This window comes from Ailuropoda melanoleuca, chromosome 15 (assembly GCF_002007445.2).
Source record: "Ailuropoda melanoleuca isolate Jingjing chromosome 15, ASM200744v2, whole genome shotgun sequence".
In the NCBI taxonomy this organism is placed as follows: domain Eukaryota; kingdom Metazoa; phylum Chordata; class Mammalia; order Carnivora; family Ursidae; genus Ailuropoda; species Ailuropoda melanoleuca.
In genome coordinates this window covers 69432576-69451392 of record NC_048232.1, presented here as the reverse complement: position 1 = coordinate 69451392, position 18817 = coordinate 69432576, and the positions used below count along the sequence as shown (strand labels likewise).

The window sequence follows — 18817 nt, the reverse complement described above, 5'->3', positions numbered from 1 at the left end:
TATGAGAAACATTGTAACTGAATACTTGCTGAAATTTAAAATTAAATTATTTATATGCTGACTGTTTACTCATACTTCCTGTTTACAAATATATATATATGTGGTAGTAAATGATTGAGGGACACTTTCAGTACTTTGCAATAAAATATCATCTATGTGTGGACCTCTTACTTCAGAAATAACTCATCCACATTTGATTTAATACCTGTTCTACAAATGTGTTTTGAATGAAAGTGACAGAGGCTTTTATGGTCTTACATGGCTCTTGAGCTTACTTGGGTTTCTTACTTGATCTCTTTCTTTATTTTGTTTCCCAGTATTCTTTTATATATAGTCAACTAACTTGGTATACTCCCTGTAATGGAATTTTTCGTGTACTTCTCCATCTCCATGTTCTTATTTGCCTTGTTATTTCTCAATAGAATTGTATGTTTCTGTCAAGATTATCTCAAGCTTCTCCTTTTCAGTCAACTGTTCTTATAACCTGATGTGACTGCTTATAATTCTTGCATACTTATTCTCCATACATTAGTTACTTATAGTATATTTCTGTGTATTTAGTTCTCCTTTAGTATCTTGATTTAAGAATTAGTATTTCCATTCTAACAAGATTTTTAAGGTCTCAAGTATAAGGGCTCTATCTTACAAGGTGGTGTGGAATAGAGGAAAGAGCTTGACTTGGAAGACAGGTATTTTAGTCTCACTTTGTTAGTAGCTACTTGAGAGTGAAATATCAGGGAATGATCTATGCATCTGTTTCATCTATCAGAACCTCATGAAATGACATGTTAAAAAAAGAACAAAGTCATAACAGTACTGCAAAAGAAAAATAAGTACCTTCAGTGGGTCAGAAATCCTTAAAGAGCACAAAAAGCAATCCAAAAAGGCAAAACCAGAAAAGTCTATAGCCATAAACCCATCTAAGAAAGAACTATTGCTAAGGTAGGAGCAATTCGTGGGGAACTCCTAATCAATGAGTCTACCCTTCTGAAGTTTGGGATCAACTAGAGCAAACAAAGAAGTCAGGCTAACAAAGATAAAAAAAGCTCACATGGAGCAAATAGTGTAGGAAGATGGATTTGCCGTATGTCTCTTTCCCCCAAATACTCCCTGAGGCAATAGGGTGAACAATATAGGCCTTTCTTTTTGGGACCCTTTCCTGTACTTCTACCAAATAGCAGACTTCAGTGAGGTTTGCATATAGACTAAAACATGGAGGGTAGATTTTACCGCTGCCAGGCCCCAGGAAGGGAATGATTGTGTTATACCCAGTTGACAAACTTGGTATCCCTCATCCCGGCAGCACAACCTCTCCCTCCCCCTACCCCATCACTGGATGTCAACTATGGCACATCGAAACAACATCCATAGTAAGAAAATGGGTTAAGCATACATCCAAGAATTCTCAAACATTTGGTTGATTGTAAACAGACAGTAGTCATGATCGTAAGCAAGAAATATACTCTAGCTAATTGAGTAGAAAAGGAGTTTTATAAAGTATTGGAATGGAATAGAATTAAGAGACCAGAAATAAACTCTTACATTTATGATTAACTGATTTTTGACAATGGTGCCAAGACAATTCAATGTGGGAAGGAGTAGCCTTTTCCACAAATGGTGCTGAAACTACATGAGAGCCACATGAATGAAGCTAGACCTCTTCCTTATATCATTCACAAAAATGTACTCTTTGTAAGAGATCTTAAAGTAAGAGGTAAAACTATGTAAAACTCTTAAAACATAAGAATAAATCTTAATGACCCTGGATTAGGAAGCCTTCTCGGATACCACACCAAAAGCATAAATGACAAAAGGAAAATGTAGATGAATTGGACTCATCAGAATTTAAAACTTTTATGCCTCAAATGATACTGTCAGGAGCATGAAAAGACAGGATGGAAGAAGTATATATAAGTCATATATCTGGTAAAGGCTTGGTATTCAGACTATGTAAAGAACTCTTCTAACACAAAACTGAAAAAGATGAGATGGCTTTGGGCAGTCTTCATGCCTGGTCTCCTCCTCTTCCTGTGCTGGTTAGCTATGGCGGCTGTGAAGACTGAACCCCATGGCCTAGGTGGCCTGAGCCCAGGCGTCCCTGACGGTCAACATCAGCGCAGCCCAGGGGCTGCAGGACGTGCTGAGGACCAACTTGGGGCCTAATGGCACCATGAAGATGCTTGTTTCTGGTGCTGGAGACATTAAGCTTGCTAAAGATGGCAATGTGCTGCTTCATGAAATGCAAATTCAACACCCAACAGCCTGCTCAGTAGCCAAAGCAGTGACAGCCCAGGATGACATAACTGGTGATGGTATCACTTCCAATGTCCTCGTCATTGGAGAGCTACTGAAACAGGCGGATCTCCACATTTCTGAAAGTCTTCATCCCAGAATAATAACAGAAGAATATGAAGCTGTAAAGGAAAAGGCGCTTCAGTTTTTGTAAAGTCAAAGTAAGCAAAGAAATGGACAGGGATGTGGACTTAGAGATGTGGTCAGAACACCTCTGCATACTAAAGTGCACGCTGAACTTGCTAACGTCTTAACAGAGGCTGTAGTGGACTCCATTTTGGCTTTTAAAAAACAGGATGAATCTATTGACTTCTTCATGTTTGAGATCATGGAGGTGAAACATAAATCTGAAACTAATACAAGCTTAATCAGAGGTCTTGTTTTGGACCATGGGGTGTGGCATTCTGATACGGAAAAAAAGAAAAGTAGAAAATGCATACATCCTCATATCCAATGTGTCATTAAAATATGAAAAAATAAAAGTGAATTCTGGCTTTTTTTGTTTACAAGTGTGCAGAAGAGAGAAACTTGTAAAAGCTGAAAGAAATTCACTGAAGACAGTTAAAAAAAAGAACTGAAAAAGGAAGTCTGCATGTTTCAGATAAAGGATTCGTTGTTATTAATCAAAAGGGAATTGACCCCTTTTCCTTAGAAGCTCTTGCAAAAGAAAGCATAGTTGCTCTGTGTGGAGCTAAAAGGAAGAAAATGGAAAGGCTGAATCTTGCTTGCAATGGAGTAGCTCTAAATTCTTTTAATGACCTAAATCCTGATTGATTGGGACATGCAGGACTTGTCTGTGAGTATACATTGGAGAAGAGAAATGTAACAGTCCTGGCTCTGTCACGTTGTTGGTCAAAAGGCCAAATAAGCACACGCTCAAATCAAAGATGCAATAAGAGATGTTTTGAGGGCTGTTAAAAATGCTATTGATGATGGCTGTGTAGTTCCCGCTATTAGTGCAGGAAAGTAGCAATGGCAGAAGATTTGATTAAATATAAGCCCAATATTAAGGGCAAGGCCCAACTTGGGGCCTTCTGCTCATTAATACCATGGTTCTTGCTCAGAACTCTCGTTTTGACCTTCAGGAAACACTAGTTAAAGTTCAAACAGAACATTCAGAGTCAGATCAACTTGTGGGTGTGGACTTGAACACAGGTGAGCCACAGAAGTAGACATATGGGATAACTGTTGTGTAAAGAGACAGCTTCTTCATTCCTGCACTGTGATTGCTACCAACATTCTCCTGACTGATGAGATCATGCGAGCTGGAATGTCTTCTCTAAAATGCTGAATTGAAGCTCCCTTGTGTCATCTGAATGACTCGTGAAGACTCTACAGAGTGATCCTAAGAATATAGCTGTGGAATTTTGTCCAAGCTTCAAGTTTTCTTTTCTTTTCTTTTTTTTTTTTTTTTAAGATTTTATTTATTTATTTGAGAGAGAGCACAAGCAAGGTGAGGGGCAGAGGGAGAAGCAGACTTCCCGCTGAGCAGGGAGCCTGATGCGAGGCTCTATCCCGAGACTCCAGGATCATGACCTGAGCCGAAGGCAGATGCTTAACTGACTGAGCCACCTAGGTGCTCCTCAAGTGATTTTCAGAAGTGTGTTCTTTTCCCATATGAAAAAAAGAGAGAACACTGACACTCAGATTATAAAGTTCTGAAATTATAATCAAATGGTATTTTTTATATTGCACTGCAGTGTACACACATTAAGCAGGCCGTTTTTACCCAATGAACAGGATGGTTTGCTTTAGCTTCAGTGATTTAAAAAATAAGAACCATGTTAGATAAGCATATGTTATCTACATTGTTATTAAATGTTCCTTGAAAAACAAATGAACAAATGAACAGAAACTGAAAAAGATAAATAACCCAATTTTAAAATAGGCAAAGATTTGAACAGGTATTTCTCTGATGAATATCTAAAAATGGCTGGCCAAAAGCACATGAAAAGATGCTTGACATCATTAGCCATTATAGAAATGTAAATCAAAACCACAATGAGATAACACTTCAAACCCACAAAGATGACTAATCAAAAAGACAGATGATAACAAGTGGTGGGAGGATGTGCAGAAACTGGAACCCTCCTACATTGCTGGGCTTGTAAAATGGTGTGGGTGCTTGGGAAATAATTTGGCAGTGACTCAGAAAGTTAAACCATTACTTATGACCCAGCAATTCCACTCAAGAGAAGTAAAAACAGAGGTCCACTCAAAAACTTGTACACAAATTTTGATGTTGACAAGGACAGTATTCATCATAGCCCAGAAGTGGAAACAACCCAAATAATCATGCTATGAATGGACAAGGAAAATGTGGTATATCCATACAATGGATTATTATTCAGCAATAAAGAGAATAAAATACTAATACATGTTACAACATGGAAGCTTTGAAAACATTTTGTTAAATGAGGGAAGCCAGTCATGAAAGACCACATATTATATGATTCCATTTACATGAAATGCACAGAAGAGGCAAATCTGTAAAGACACATAGTAAATTAGCGGTTGCTTAGGGCTGAAAGGTGGGATAGAAAAGAATGGGGAGAAACTGCTTATATGTATGGTGGATTTTGAGGGTGGTGAAGACGTTCTGGGTGCCTGGGTGGCTCAGTCGGTTAAGCATCTGCCTTCAGCTCAGGTCATGATCCCAGAGTCCTGGGATTGATCTGCCTTTTGGGCATCCTACTCAGCAGGGAGTCTGCTTCTCCTGCCCCTCCCCTTGTTCACTCTGTCTTTCTTTCATTCTCTCAAATAAATAAATAATCTTAAAAAAAAAAAAGAAAAGAAAATGTTCTAAAAGTGATCGTGGTGATGGTGGTACCATTGGTGAGTCACACATTCTAAACGGATAAATGGGACATGTAAATTATTTTTTAACAAAGCTCTTTAAATATATTTTAGAATCACGAGAGATCTGGAGAACCAGGCTCAAGGTTTACCTTCCAGATCCATGCCCCCAAACCACAGTACAGTGTAATCTGGTGTGATGGGAAACGCTGCTGCCTGACACTGACCACTTGATTTTATATTTTGCACTACTGTCACTATTGTGTAAGTTCAGCTTTACTGCAGCTGCTGCAGCCAGCAGTGTTTGAGCTTTTTTACTGAGGAACTTGACCTTGCCTCTGCTGTCACTGCTGGAATCCCCAGAAAGAGAAAGTTCTCTTCCTTTCCTTTAGTATCTGAGGGAAATCTAGAGTGAGTACAATTTGATTGTACTGGGTCACAGGCAATATCTGGGTCACATGCATGAAAAGGAATCTGGAAATTTTGGTAGTATTTTCCAACATTTATTGAAGGAAGCAGATTTTACTCCCCAAAAAACTCATAAAGTATGAAATTCTTCAAATACGGAAAGGGTTTCTGATGTTGGATGGGTGAGATAAGTGACAAAATGCCTACTTCAAAAATCCGTAAGTGACAAAAAATAAATGAAGAATACAGTTGATGCTAAAGAAAAGTGGGGACTCTTACAGATACATGATAGGATTTTGAGTTCATAAAATAAGAACAAGCTCTTATGGAAAATAACCAGTTAAAAATCTTTGAGAAAATACCTTACCTAAAACCCACCAGATCTATCTTTAAGAGATAACCACAGTTGGATCTTTTCCCACCATCTATAATGCTAGCATTTTCAAAACTCTTAAATTATTATAATTAATTCCTAAGTTGTGTGTCTTCTGCCTTTGTTTCCCCACATTATTGTCAACCCAGCAACCAGAGTGCCATTTTTTAAATGTAACTTATATCAAATAACTTCTCAGCTAATGCCCCTCCACTGGCTTCCTTTCTCAAGTCAGTTAAAATTACCGAGGTCCTTCCAGGGACTTACAAAGTCCAACATGACCTTATTCTTTGCTTTTCTCTATCCTTACTTCCTGGTATCCCTTTGCACCATTTACTCCTGTCACTTTGGCCTCCTGTCAGAGACATACTCCTATTTCAGGGTGTTTTTACTTGCTACTACTTTTGCCTGTAATTCTCTTCCCTCAGATATCCCCATGCCTCACTTCATTACTTTTTGCAAGTCTCTGATCAAATCTCCCCTTACAGAGATTTTCTTCCATCCATCCTTCTCCCATCCTCAACAGCTCCTTTTCTCCCTAACCCTGCTTTATTCTCAGTGAATGATTAGAACCTTTTGATATACTATATTCTTTCTTTCTTATTGAGTAGAATGTAAATTACAGGAGAGCAGGAATTCATTTGTACATTGCTATCCCTATCTGCTAAAATACTGTCTTACCTAGTAGATCTTCAAAAAACATACTTGTTTAATGACTGGGTGAATAAAGACAGCTTAAAAACAATGGATACAGCTAAAGGTTAACTAGGTTGTCTAGAACAAAAACGTACAGTAAACTTCATGCTCATGGAAATGTTCTGTAACCTATAATGAAGTGGCTATTGAGCACTTGAAATATGGCCAGTGCCACTAAGGAACTAGATTTGAATTTTATTTAATGAATTTAAATCTTAATAGCCACATGTTTGCAAATGGCTGCTGTTTGGATAGCACAGATATAGAAGACTGAACAAAATATACTCCAAAGAAAGTGGGAGGAAGTAAAAACAAGCTTAAAAAGTATGGTAAAAACATTGAGGTAATTATTAAGAAAGACAAACAATAGGGAAAGAGTGAAAGGAAAATAGAGAGGCAAAGGAGCTCCAAGGTCTGTAGTTCTAGCAAAACATAGTTCAGTGTGCAGGGGGTATCTTGGGCCATGGGAACAGGGAAAGAAGTCTAGGGGAAAGGAATCTATAAAGATGCAGAGGTGTGTGGATAGGATAGGAGGGCATTTAGTAAGAGAAACATATCTTTTTTTATTTTTGAGATTTATTTATTTGTCAGAGTGAATGTGCGTGAGAGCACAAATAGGGGGAACAGCAGGGAAAGGGAGAAGCAGGCTCCCTGCTGTGCAGGAGCCCGATGCTGGACTTGATCCCAGGATCCTGGGACCATAACCTGAGCTGAAGGCAGGCACTTAACCAGCTGAGCTACCCAGACATCCCAGACCATCTTTTTTTGACCTTTGGTGTTCAGGGGCCCAGATACGCGCGCGCACACACACACACACACCCACACACACGAAGGATAGAGCCAGAAATTCTAGCATGTATCTAAAGAGTTCCAGAAAGAACAGAATAAAAAGACGTAGAAAACATCATCAAACCAGTAACGAGATGTCCCAAATTTGAAGGAAGAAACAAGCCTTCAAATAGATAGAGCCAGCTAAACGCAGAGCCAAGTGAGTGAAAAACAACTCTTACTTAGACATATTGGTGACATTTCATAAACTGAGGATAAAGAGAAAAGTCTTAAAATCTTCTAGAGAGAAAAAGAAAAAGGATGAAAATCATTTATTTGCATCAGACTCTCCATTGGCAACATTGGATGCTAAAAGACAATATCTTCAGAGTTCTATGGGAAAATAATTTGAACCTTAACTTTTTTTTAAAGGCAAAAATAAGGACAATTTGCTTAGTTAAAATGAAAAGTTAAAAAGGAACAGCAATAAGTAAAGAAACCAGTAAAACTTAGAGTTAAAATATTTGTTCATGTATAGGGAAAATTGGCTTTATTGTGTAACTAAAATTCTAAATGACCTCTGTAATAGAGGTTGCAATGGGGGAAAAAGGAAGGGGAATAGGGAATAAAATAGTGCTAACTTTTTTGTCTTTTTTTTTTTTAAGTTTTTGTCCTTTTGAGGGAGAACTTACACTAGACTTTGGTAGAACAATGTGTGTTTAAATAATATGTGCTGATATTGTATATATAACCTTAGATGACCAAAGATGATAATCTTTAAACAATTAGGACTAGGGAAAAACCTGGATAAAAATATCCAGTTAATCTAACAAAAGACACAGAGTGCCTGGGCAGCATCTGCCTTCAGCTCAGGTCATGATTCCAGGGTCCTGGGATTGAGCCCCATGTTGGGCTTCCTGCTCAAAGGAGTGTCTGCCTCTCCCTCTCCCCCTGCTTGTGCTCTCTCTTGCTCACTCTCTCTGTCTCTCGTAAATAAATAAATCTTAAAAAAATATCTAACAAAAGGCAGAAAATTAAAAATGGAATAAAAAGGAAGCATGATAAGTAGATAAAATTAAATTAGAATACAGCAATGAAGTCATTGTAGTAAATATGAATGGTTTAAATTCCCTTGTTAAAAGATAGAGGCACTAAGATAGTGTTAGGGGAAAAAATTCCAGGTATGTGTGGCAAGAAGATAGTCCTTTTAAATAAACTGACAAAAACACTGAAAATAGGTGATGGAAAAAAATATATACTAAAAGCTTAAAAAAAAGGAAATGAGTATCAGAAACATTAAATTTAAAACTAAAAGTAGAGAATGGGACAGAGAGGTGTTTTTTAGATGTTTTTTTTTTAGAGCATTTTTAGGTTTATAGCAAAACTGAGCAGAAGGTATAGAGATTCCCCATATACCTGTTGCCCCCACAGATGCATAACCTCACCCATTATAAAATGTTCCACCTGAGTGATAACTTTTGTTACAATTGATGAACCTACACTGACACATCGTTATCGCTCAACGTCCATAGTTTACATTAGAGTCATTCTTGGTGTTATACATTCTGTCTGTAAGTTTGGACAAACATATAATGACATATATCCACCATTATAGTAACATACAGAGTAGTTTCACTGCCCTAAAAATCTGCTGTGCTCTACCTGTTTATCCTCCCTCCCCACCCCAACCCCAATGTCATTACTGTCTCCGTAGTTTTACCTTTTCCAGGATGTCATATAGTTGGAATCATATGGTATGTAGCCTTCCTAGATTGGCTTTTTTTCATTTAGTAATATACGTTAAAGATTCCTCCTCTTTTTTTTTTTTTCAAGGCTTAGTAACTGATTCCTTTTTAGAGCTGAGTAATATTCCATTGTATGTACCACGGTTTATCCATTCAACCTATGGAGGAACACTGTGGTTTCTTCCAGTTTGGGGTAGTTGTAAATAAACTACTATACACATCCACGTGCAGGTTTTTGTGTGGACCTAAGTTTTCACCTCCCTTGTGTAAATAGCAAGGAATGTGATCGCTGAGTTTTATGGTAAGAGTATGTTTCATTTTGTAAGAAAGTGGCTGTGCCATTTCACACTCTCACCAGCAGTGAATGAGAGTTCTTGTTGCTCCACCTCCTCTCTAGCATTTGTTGTCTATTCTGGATTTTGGCCATTCTAAATCATTGTTCAGTGGTAAGTTAATTTGCATTTCCCTGATGACATGTGATGTGGAGCTACCTTTTCATATGCTTATTTGCCATCTGTGTATCTTCTTTGGTGAAGTGCCTGTTAAAGGTCTTGGCCCCAAAGAAAGATTTCATATTGATAAGAGACCTCCCAAAACACACACCAGTCATAAACCTTGATCCATCTAACAACATAACTGAAAAATATAAAGCAAACCTGTTTGGAATCGTTCTTATTAAGATACTATAATCATATTGAGAAAATTTAACATGCTTCAGAGTACATTTAAAAATACTTTAAAAATAAGTACATAAAAATCAATTATGGAGAATTTGAATAACATTTGAATAACGTATTTAACAGCTTTAATTTTATGTATATATACATGTATATGTGCATATATCTTTATGAGTATGTATTTGGATTCAAAAAACAGGAAATTTTAAATACTTATGAAACTCCTATTTATTGAATCTCAAGGAAATATCAACAAATTCTAAGCCATTACAGTTCATGCAGATGTTTCTCTCCTTTCAGTGACATAAGGTTTGTCATTAACACAAAAGAGTAGCAGAAAATAAAAGATTTATGCTTGATAAATTTTAAGGCATCCTTGAAGTAGTTCAGGGGAATTATTGACAATGGAGTGAGATTAGATTCTTTTTCTTTTTTTTTTGAATTTTTTTATTATATTAGTCACCATACTGTACATCCCTGTCCCTCTGCCCCTCCTGTTCATGCTCTCTCTCTCTCTCTCAAATAAATAAATAAATAAATCTTCTCCCATTCCATAGGTTACCTTTTAGTTTTGTTGATTGTTTCCTTTGCTGTGCAGAAACTTTTTATTTTGATGTAGTCCCAGTAGTTTATTTTTGCTTTTATTTCCCTTGCCTCAGAAAACATATCTAGAAAAATGTTGCTATGGCTGATGTCAAAGAGACTACTGAAAACTTGTAGTTTTCGGAGCATAAGTTTTATACTTTTTTTTGTTAGATTTATTTTTAAGTATTTCTAAGTTGATTGTTTATTACACGTGTTTAGAATAACAATTGATTTTTGTATATTGACCTTGTATCCTGCAACCTTGCTGAAATCATTTGTTAGTTCCAAGATTTTTTAGTGGATTTTATATATATATATATATATATATATATATATATATATATTTCTAGTTCTATCTATCTATATGATCATGTCATCTGTGAATAGAGATAGTTTCATTTTATCCTTTCTAATCTGGATTCCTTTTACTCTGTTTGCCTAATTGCATTGTCTAGAACCTCTAGGACAATGTTGAGTAAAAATGGTGAGAACAAATATCTTTACCTTATTCCTGATCTTAGTGGGAAATTGTCCAGTTTCTTACCATTAAGTATGGTATTAACTGTGGGTTTTTTCTAGATGCCCTATATCAAATTGAGGAAGTTCCCTTCTCTTCCTAGTCTGCGGAGTGTTTTTACATGGGAAAGTGTTGATTTTATCAAAAGTTTTTTCTGCATCTACTGAAATGATCTTGTAGCTTTTGTTTTATTGTATTGATGTGATATATTACATTAATTGACCTTTGGATATTAAATCACTCTTGCATTCCTGGGATAAATTGCCCTTGGCGATGGTGTATAATTATTTATATATATTGCTGGGTTCAGTTTGCTAATACTGTGTTGAGGATTTTTATGTTCATATTTATAAGCATATTGATTTTAGTTTTCTTGTGATTTCTTTGTCTGGCTTCACTTAATGAATTCAGAAATGCTCCTCCTCAATTTTTAGAAAAGTCTGTAAAAATTTGTAGTTAATTGTTATTTAAATGTTTGATATAATTCATCATTGAAGCGTCTGGGCCTGGACTTTTCTTTGTGGTTAGTTTTTTTGATTCTTGATTCAACCTCTTTACCTGCTATCTGTGTATTTGCCTTGTCCATTTCTTCTTGAGTCCATTTTGGTAGTTTGTGTTTTGGTTAATCTTTCATTTAAGTTATCTAATTTATTAGCATACAGTTGTTCATAGTATTCCTTTTAATCACTTTTATTTCTGTAAGATTAATAGTAATGTTACCTTTTTAATTTCTGATTCTAACAATTTATTTTCCTTTTTTGTCAGTTTAAACTTTTGTTGATTTTGTTTATCTGTTCAACGTTCAAGCTTTTGGTTTTATTGACTTTATTGTTTTTCTATTTAATAATAATGTCTTCATACTAATAGAGATATATTTTTAAAAATTAGTTTTTCACAATAGAACTTAATATTTATCATGTATTTTACAAAGTTATCTGAGCATTTTATTTGATCAGATTCTCAGATGCTTAACACTGGAAATGATTTGAAAAAAAAAGTCAAAAGTGATTCAGTGCTGCTTACCAGTGAAAAGTATGATCTGAAGAAACAACACAGTGTCACTCAAGCCACTCAGACGAGTCCAGAGGTTCCTTGGCGTTCTCAGTCAGTTAACTTTCCTGAGTGCTTCTTTGATTTTACTAGGGAACAGGTAATGGGAAAGCTAATTTATTCTCATTCAGTTTTGACAATTAAAAAAATATTAGATACTAAAAAGTTAAAACGTTATTTATTTACTTATTTAAATGATGTTTCTTGAGTACCTGTTTATGAGTGCTTGCCCAGGCACTGTGTTAGATGCTATGGAAATAGTGTTGAGCAAGACTGGAACATTCCCAGTCTTCACAGAGGTTGTAGTTTAATGGAAAGTAGAGGAGTAAATGTGGGACAGTACTAGTTCCTGGAATCTAGAAAAGATTCCTGGAGGATATATTCATTTTGTTGTCTTATTGTTAAGTTTGCAAAAGTATTATAATATTTCAAAACATTGGGAAAATGTTTTTAAACAACTTTAATGCATTCTAACTTTCTGTGGTACTGTCAATATATTTTTAAAAATTTTTCCTCTCAGGCCCTTTTCCATAATTTTTCAAAACAATTATTATTCTAGTATATATACACTGTATATTTTTTTAATTAACATGGTTTAACAAATATTTTTCCATATTGCTACATATGCTTCATATTTATTGTTAATGGCAGAGTAACATGGATTTGAATGTACTGTTATTTCTAATCCTTCCTCTTAATATTTGTTAACATGTTAACATTTGAGTTGTTCTTTTTGTTATTATTATATCCGGCAGAATTTTAATTCTCTATGGTAGAACCAAAGAATGAGTTCATTCATCTGTTCACCAGAATCTTTTGGATGTCAACTTTGAGCTAAGAATATAAAATTGAACAATATATCATCCCTATCAAGAAACTCAGAGTCTAGTGGGAAAGTTGAGAGTGTGTAATTGAGGTCATAACATACTGTGTCAAGTGCTGTGCTGGGGATTGGAGAAAATATAGGGAAATATCCAACTTGGTCTATGAAGGCAAGAATTCTTAAGCTGGGACTAAGAAGTCTGACAACTCTTTGAAATTAAATGTTTATATATTAGTATATCTATATAAATGTATTTTGGGGGGGAGAAAGTTCTTAGTTTTATCATTAAATCATCATAGTTAGGGGTTAGGGAATAGTTCCAAGAGGATAATGTTCTTGAGCTGAGTCTTAATGGGGGGAAGGAGACCTATTGGCCATCTAGATGAAAATATTTAGTGAGATATGCAGAATATGGGTCTGTAGCTTGAGACGGAGGTTCATGCTGGATCAAGTTATGTGGTAGTTAGAGCCGTAGGAGTAGATGAGATCATCTAAGAGAGTAACTGAAGTGATAAGATGACCAATTATGGAATCTAACAACATAGTAAAATTTAAGGGTTCTTAAACAGCAGAGGAAAAGAAGTAAAGTCTGTAGGTGGAAAGAGATAAACATGAAGGAGCTGATGCATAAACGGCAAAAGAGAGAGGCTTAGGAAGGAGGAGCAAGGCCAGCAGTGTGTAGAAACACAAAGAGGTCCAGAGAAACTGAAATTAAACAAAATCACTATTAGATTTGGAAACTAGGAGTGAATTCTTGTTTTAAATTGCTGGGTCAAAACCTATGGATATTTTAAAGTGTGCTTCTCAAAGCAATTTCAGCTTAAGTGTACTCTCACCAGTATTGGGTATTTTTACTATCCCAAGTGTCACACCTTTAGATACTATATGAATAGTCTGTATTTTCTGAAAATGATTAAATTATCTTATTTTCCACATTTATCATTTCAGCTCATGGAAGAGAATGAATCTCTTAAACAGGAATTGGCCAAAGCTAAAATGGCTCTTGCAGAGGCTCACTTGGAAAAAGATGCTCTTCTTCATCATATAAAGAAGATGACAGTTGAATAGCAGGAGTGGCAGTCAAAAATTGAAATTATAGCTCTGGCGTAGGGAGGTTATATTTATGTTATGTTACCAGTTAGTGGAAGACTTTCCTTTTCATGAAAAGACAATAAAATAAAACAGAATGTGATTAAGTGGTAACTGTTCCAAAGCCAATTTAGAGAGTAGGAGGTACAGCATTACAGTCTTCTGGTGGTTTTGTGTTTGGGGGTTTAACCAAACTCTTTTAAACTGGTATGAGAGAGGGAAGTCAACACATACTGTAAAGTAATCACATGCCTAATGGAAAGAAGATGTCATTTCCTAATTTTGATATCACATTATAGGCACTTTTTAAAAAGAAAAATGGAAATCTGTTGTGTTCTCACAGATTGCTGATTTTATTTATCACTATTTGTTAATAATTTACTATTATTTACAAAGATTCAAATGCTTTTAGGGCTAATGTAATTTAAAAGGAGGCTTACATTTTAAATGTTATTAGAATTATGTACTTAAATCTATAATTATTTAATTACTGTGGAAAAGTCCAATCAAGTTAATAAATTATATTGACTGGGTTTGAAAATTCAAAAATCATCACCCTACTGATCTTATAAAGTAACTTGAGAATGTAAAAAAGAAGTCATTTAAAATGATGAATAAATTGTATAAGTTAAAGGTATAGTTTTCAACTAAAAGGATCATACAAATGTAAAAATAAAAAGCACAAACTGTAAAAAAGCAAAACATTACAGTATGTGGCCAACTGATTTAAAAAGTATTACTTCTACATTCCTTTGAACAGTTATTGTTAGAACTGAAAGTAATTTATCCTAAATTTGGCAGCATTTGTAAATATAAGAATTTTAATTAATACTATTTATATTATTTCTTTATCTTTTCTCTGTTTAAGGAGGGGAATGTTTTCAGAGAATTTTCTTTTCATATACGTAAAATAATTTCATACCATTCTTGTAGTATCATTAGGTAGATGTTTGCACATATTGTATTTATAAAGCTAGTTTTGATTAAAGGTATATGTGACACAAATACTATCTTCTATAATAAGAATAATTGGTAAATTTTGAATTCTGTTTTCCAGGGATTGTTAAGGTTGAAACCTACATGAGAGAGAAAATCATGTGTTATGAAATAAGTTTATGAGTGCTTAAGAAACAGACATTTTTAAAGATTTAAAATATATTTCTGATAGAATTAAACTAAGTAGGGTCTATTTTAAAATTAACATTCTTAAAACATAAATATATCTAAGCTATAACATGAAACAGCTCAGACTGCTCTTTCTTCAAGATACTTGAAAATTTTAAAAATTATGACACTTTATGGTGCTTTGCTTGTTTGGCATGACTTATATAGCCATTCCTATCTGAATACTTAGATGAAAATACATGTTTCATTTACATTAAGTGTTGGAGTGATTTAGAGTTCACTGAAAACAATACTGGCCTTTTTTTTTTTTTTCCTTCTGTGACATCCATTTTCATTGATATTATTTAAAAATACAGACCCTGTTTTTGGAGCTAAGGATACAGCAAAGAACAAATTAAATTGTTAATTTTCTTACCTCAGATTATTTTAAAAATCACATTAAACCATGTTAATCTAAAACTATATCGTAGTTTTAGATTAAAGCAAAGGTCTAGTTAAAGATTTAAAACATACAGCTTATATCTATAGAGTACTTTTCATTTGTAGGTATGTATTCAACAAAACAGCCTCTTCTAGAAAAGCAGGATTGATGGGACATTAATGTCTTCAGAGCTGACAGTTTCTCAGGATTGACCTATTTGCTCCATAGAAGTTTTAAATTTATGGTGTAATCATTTAGCGTTACAGAAGCTGAATGTTTTCCTTATTCCTTTTCAGTTTACTTGGCCTTCTCAAGAAAAGTATATAAACTGTAGAGGTGATAATTAACATGGGTCTGAGCGTTTTGTATGCTTTGTTGGATTTTTTTAAATTTATAGCGAGTACTATTTTTATAGAGATTTAAAATTCATTAAACGCTTTCAGAAACATCTCATGTAATTCTCACAACAAATCTGGGAGGTAGGTATTACTGACATTTTAGAAGTTAAAAAAAAAAACCTACGGCTTAAAAAGAACAAGCGATTTGACTGAAATCACAATTAACAACTTGACCTTTTGATTTAGATCCCAGTTATATGCTTTTATTTTACCTTCATCATTAGTTCACAGATTTTGCCAGAGGTAGGGAGCGGAATCACTGTTTTTCTTTTAAAGATAAATATATTTTTAATTGTGTGTGTGTGTGTGTGATGTGTGTATATTTTTTCACACTATTTAAAAGATAGTGGGAGAATTTTTATGTTAACCCCAACTTTTTCACAGTGTGAGAAGTATAGGAATAACCCTAGGATAGACTTTGACCAGAGTTATTTAATGACCATAAATGAGAAAAAACGTTGCCATATTTTGATTTTTTTTTCCTTAATCTCTAGCGGAGATGTTAATGATCAGGGAAGGAAATGGTAATCATATTTTGCCTTTTAATTTTTTGTATGTCAGAAACATTTTCTTGGTATCTTGTCTTTTTTTCTTTTCTCGTTTTGTCCTGAATTTCAGAAGGCCACCATGTGACATTAGTTGTGATGAAGTGTTATTTTAATTTAAGCCATGTAGGAATGGCGATGTCTGATTACACAAAAATATATGTGGAAAAATTAACCAGAAACTCCTTTCTGGATTTTTATTGTAGTTATTTGATATTTGTCACTATAGGAGTTCCACTTTAACAGGTTTTTTTTTTTTTTAAAGATTTCATTTATTTATTTGACAGAGATAGAGACAGCCAGTGAGAGAGGGAACACAAGCAGGGGGAGTGGGTGAGGAAGAAGCAGGCTCATAGCAGAGGAGCCTGATGTGGGGCTCGATCCCACAACGCCGGGATCACGCCCTGAGCCGAAGGCAGACGCTTAACCGCTGTGCCACCCAGGCGCCCCTAACAGGTTTTTTTTAACCTCCACTCTAATCAACGCATTTCCTATTTCAGTGAATGGTACCACTATCACCCTGGTTCCCAAACTAGTAACTTGAACTACTCTTGGACACTTTCCCTCACTTTTCCCCACACTATCAGTTCTTTACCAGGTTCTATAACCTCTCAAATGTGTCTGCGTCTCTCCACTTCTCACCACCTCCCTCACTATAATCAGCATCTTTTGCCTGTTTTACTGCAGTTGCCTCTTCACTCGTCTTCCTACAACTCTTCTGGCCCTCCTCTGATCCACCCTACTGCAGGCAGAAGTCTCTTTTGAAGTGCAGTTTTAATCAAGGCAGCCCCTGTTACCCCTATTCTCACCCCTAGCTTAAGACATTTTTCTTGCTCTTAAGATGAAAACGAAAATATTTATGTGACCTATATATTAGAGCCACTATTTACTTTTTAGTATAATTCTGAGCATTAAAAGAGTTAATGTCTCAAAGGCACATAATTTTAAAAACACTCAATTAGGGCACCTGGGTGGCTTAGTTGGTTAAGTGTCTGCTTTTGCTCAGGTCATGATCCCAGGGTCTTGGGATTGAACCCCATGTTCAGGGGTGCCTACTGGCCTACATGGGGAGCCTACTTCTTTCTCTCTCCTTCTGCCATTCCTCCCACTTGTTCTCTCTGGCTGTCTCTGTCAAATAAATAAAATCTTAAAAAAAAAAAAAACCACTCAGTAGAGGTTAGTTGTTATTACTACCACTTAGCCTCATTGTATACCATGTTTCAGTTACTTATTGGTACTCATTGCCCTTGAAGTATATGGAATAAGTGGGAATTAAACTGCTTCTTCTACCATAGGAACATTTATTGATGTTTCTTTGGCTTGAAATGCCTCCCCCTGTTCATTGCCGAGCTGAATTCTTATTTGTATTTCAGATCTTAGCTTATTCATCACTTCCTCAGGGAAGTGTTCCTTAATTTCAGTCACACAGTAAGACCCACTCTTGTATATTATCACATGAACACATACCTCTACTTAGCATTAAACATCTTCGTAATTTTATATGTATTTGATTAATGTAGATTTTAGACTGTAAACTCCATGAGGACAGGAATTGTGTTTTTGTTGTCCGTGTTCAACTTTGTATTCTTTATGCCTCATACAGTGGTTGGTACATAGTAGGTGCTCAATAAATCATTGAAAGACTAAAATGAGTGGATAAGGTATCGGGTGTTTTTAAGGCATTAAGTTTTCCCTCTCAGTTGGTTTGAGAGGAGATGGGGCATAGGCTGAAAGTAGGTGGTGGTAGTTTTTTAAAGGGTCAGACTCTTTGAGTCTATAGGGAAAGAAAAAGGTGGGGAATGGAGAAATTTGTCATACGGTTTTCTTCAGAATTTTTAATATCTGAACTTATAGTTGATTTATCTCCAACCACCACAAAACAAAATTAGCACATCACTTCATAAAACTGCTACAGTGCCAAAATGTCATCTGGCTTTGATTGTAACATATGGTGTTGTGGCTGTCAAGATCTGACAGTCCTATCAGCTAAACAAAATGGAAATAAGGCTGAAAGAGTAGTGGCTGAAATAGTTTCCAATTTTAACAAATTGACTAATACCCAGGATGAGTTGTGCCTAATTCCTTAAAGTACAAACAATCTCATTTCAGCTTGTGCCTAGAGATGCTAAGGAAAGTAAATTTTTTTTTAAAGATTTTATTTATTTATTGGACAGAGAGAAACACAGCGAGAGAGGGAACACCAGCAGGGGGAGTGGGAGAGGGAGAAGCAGGCTTCCCGCTGAGCAGGGAACCCAATTTGGGGCTCCATCCGAGGACCCTGGGATCATGACCTGAGCCAAAGGCAGACGCTTAACGACTGAGCCACCCAGGCACCCCAGGAAAGGAAATTTTTTAAAAAGATTTTATTTATTTATTTGCCAGAGAGAGAGGGCCTGAGCCAGCACAAGCAGGGAGAGCAGCAACAGAGGGAGAAGCAGGCTCCCTGCTTAACGAGGTGACCCATGCAGGAGTCCATCCCAGGACCCTGGGATCATGACCTGAGCCGAAG

General features: G+C 35.6%; 1 protein-coding gene and 1 pseudogene across 2 annotated transcripts in view; both read left to right on the top strand.

Annotated features, from left to right (window-relative positions):
- Positions 1-17957, top strand: part of UHRF1BP1L (UHRF1 binding protein 1 like) — a 106442-nt gene extending 88485 nt beyond the window's left edge. For both annotated transcript variants that reach the window (XM_034643424.1, XM_034643425.1), the window contains 2 exons: positions 11814-12007; positions 13679-17957. In XM_034643424.1, coding sequence (XP_034499315.1) covers positions 11814-12007; positions 13679-13798 — 314 coding nt within the window. In that variant the 3' untranslated portion in view covers positions 13799-17957. The remainder of the gene's footprint in view (positions 1-11813; positions 12008-13678) is intronic.
- Positions 10-3688, top strand: LOC105234535 (annotated as a pseudogene).
- Positions 17958-18817: the final 860 nt, after the last annotated feature.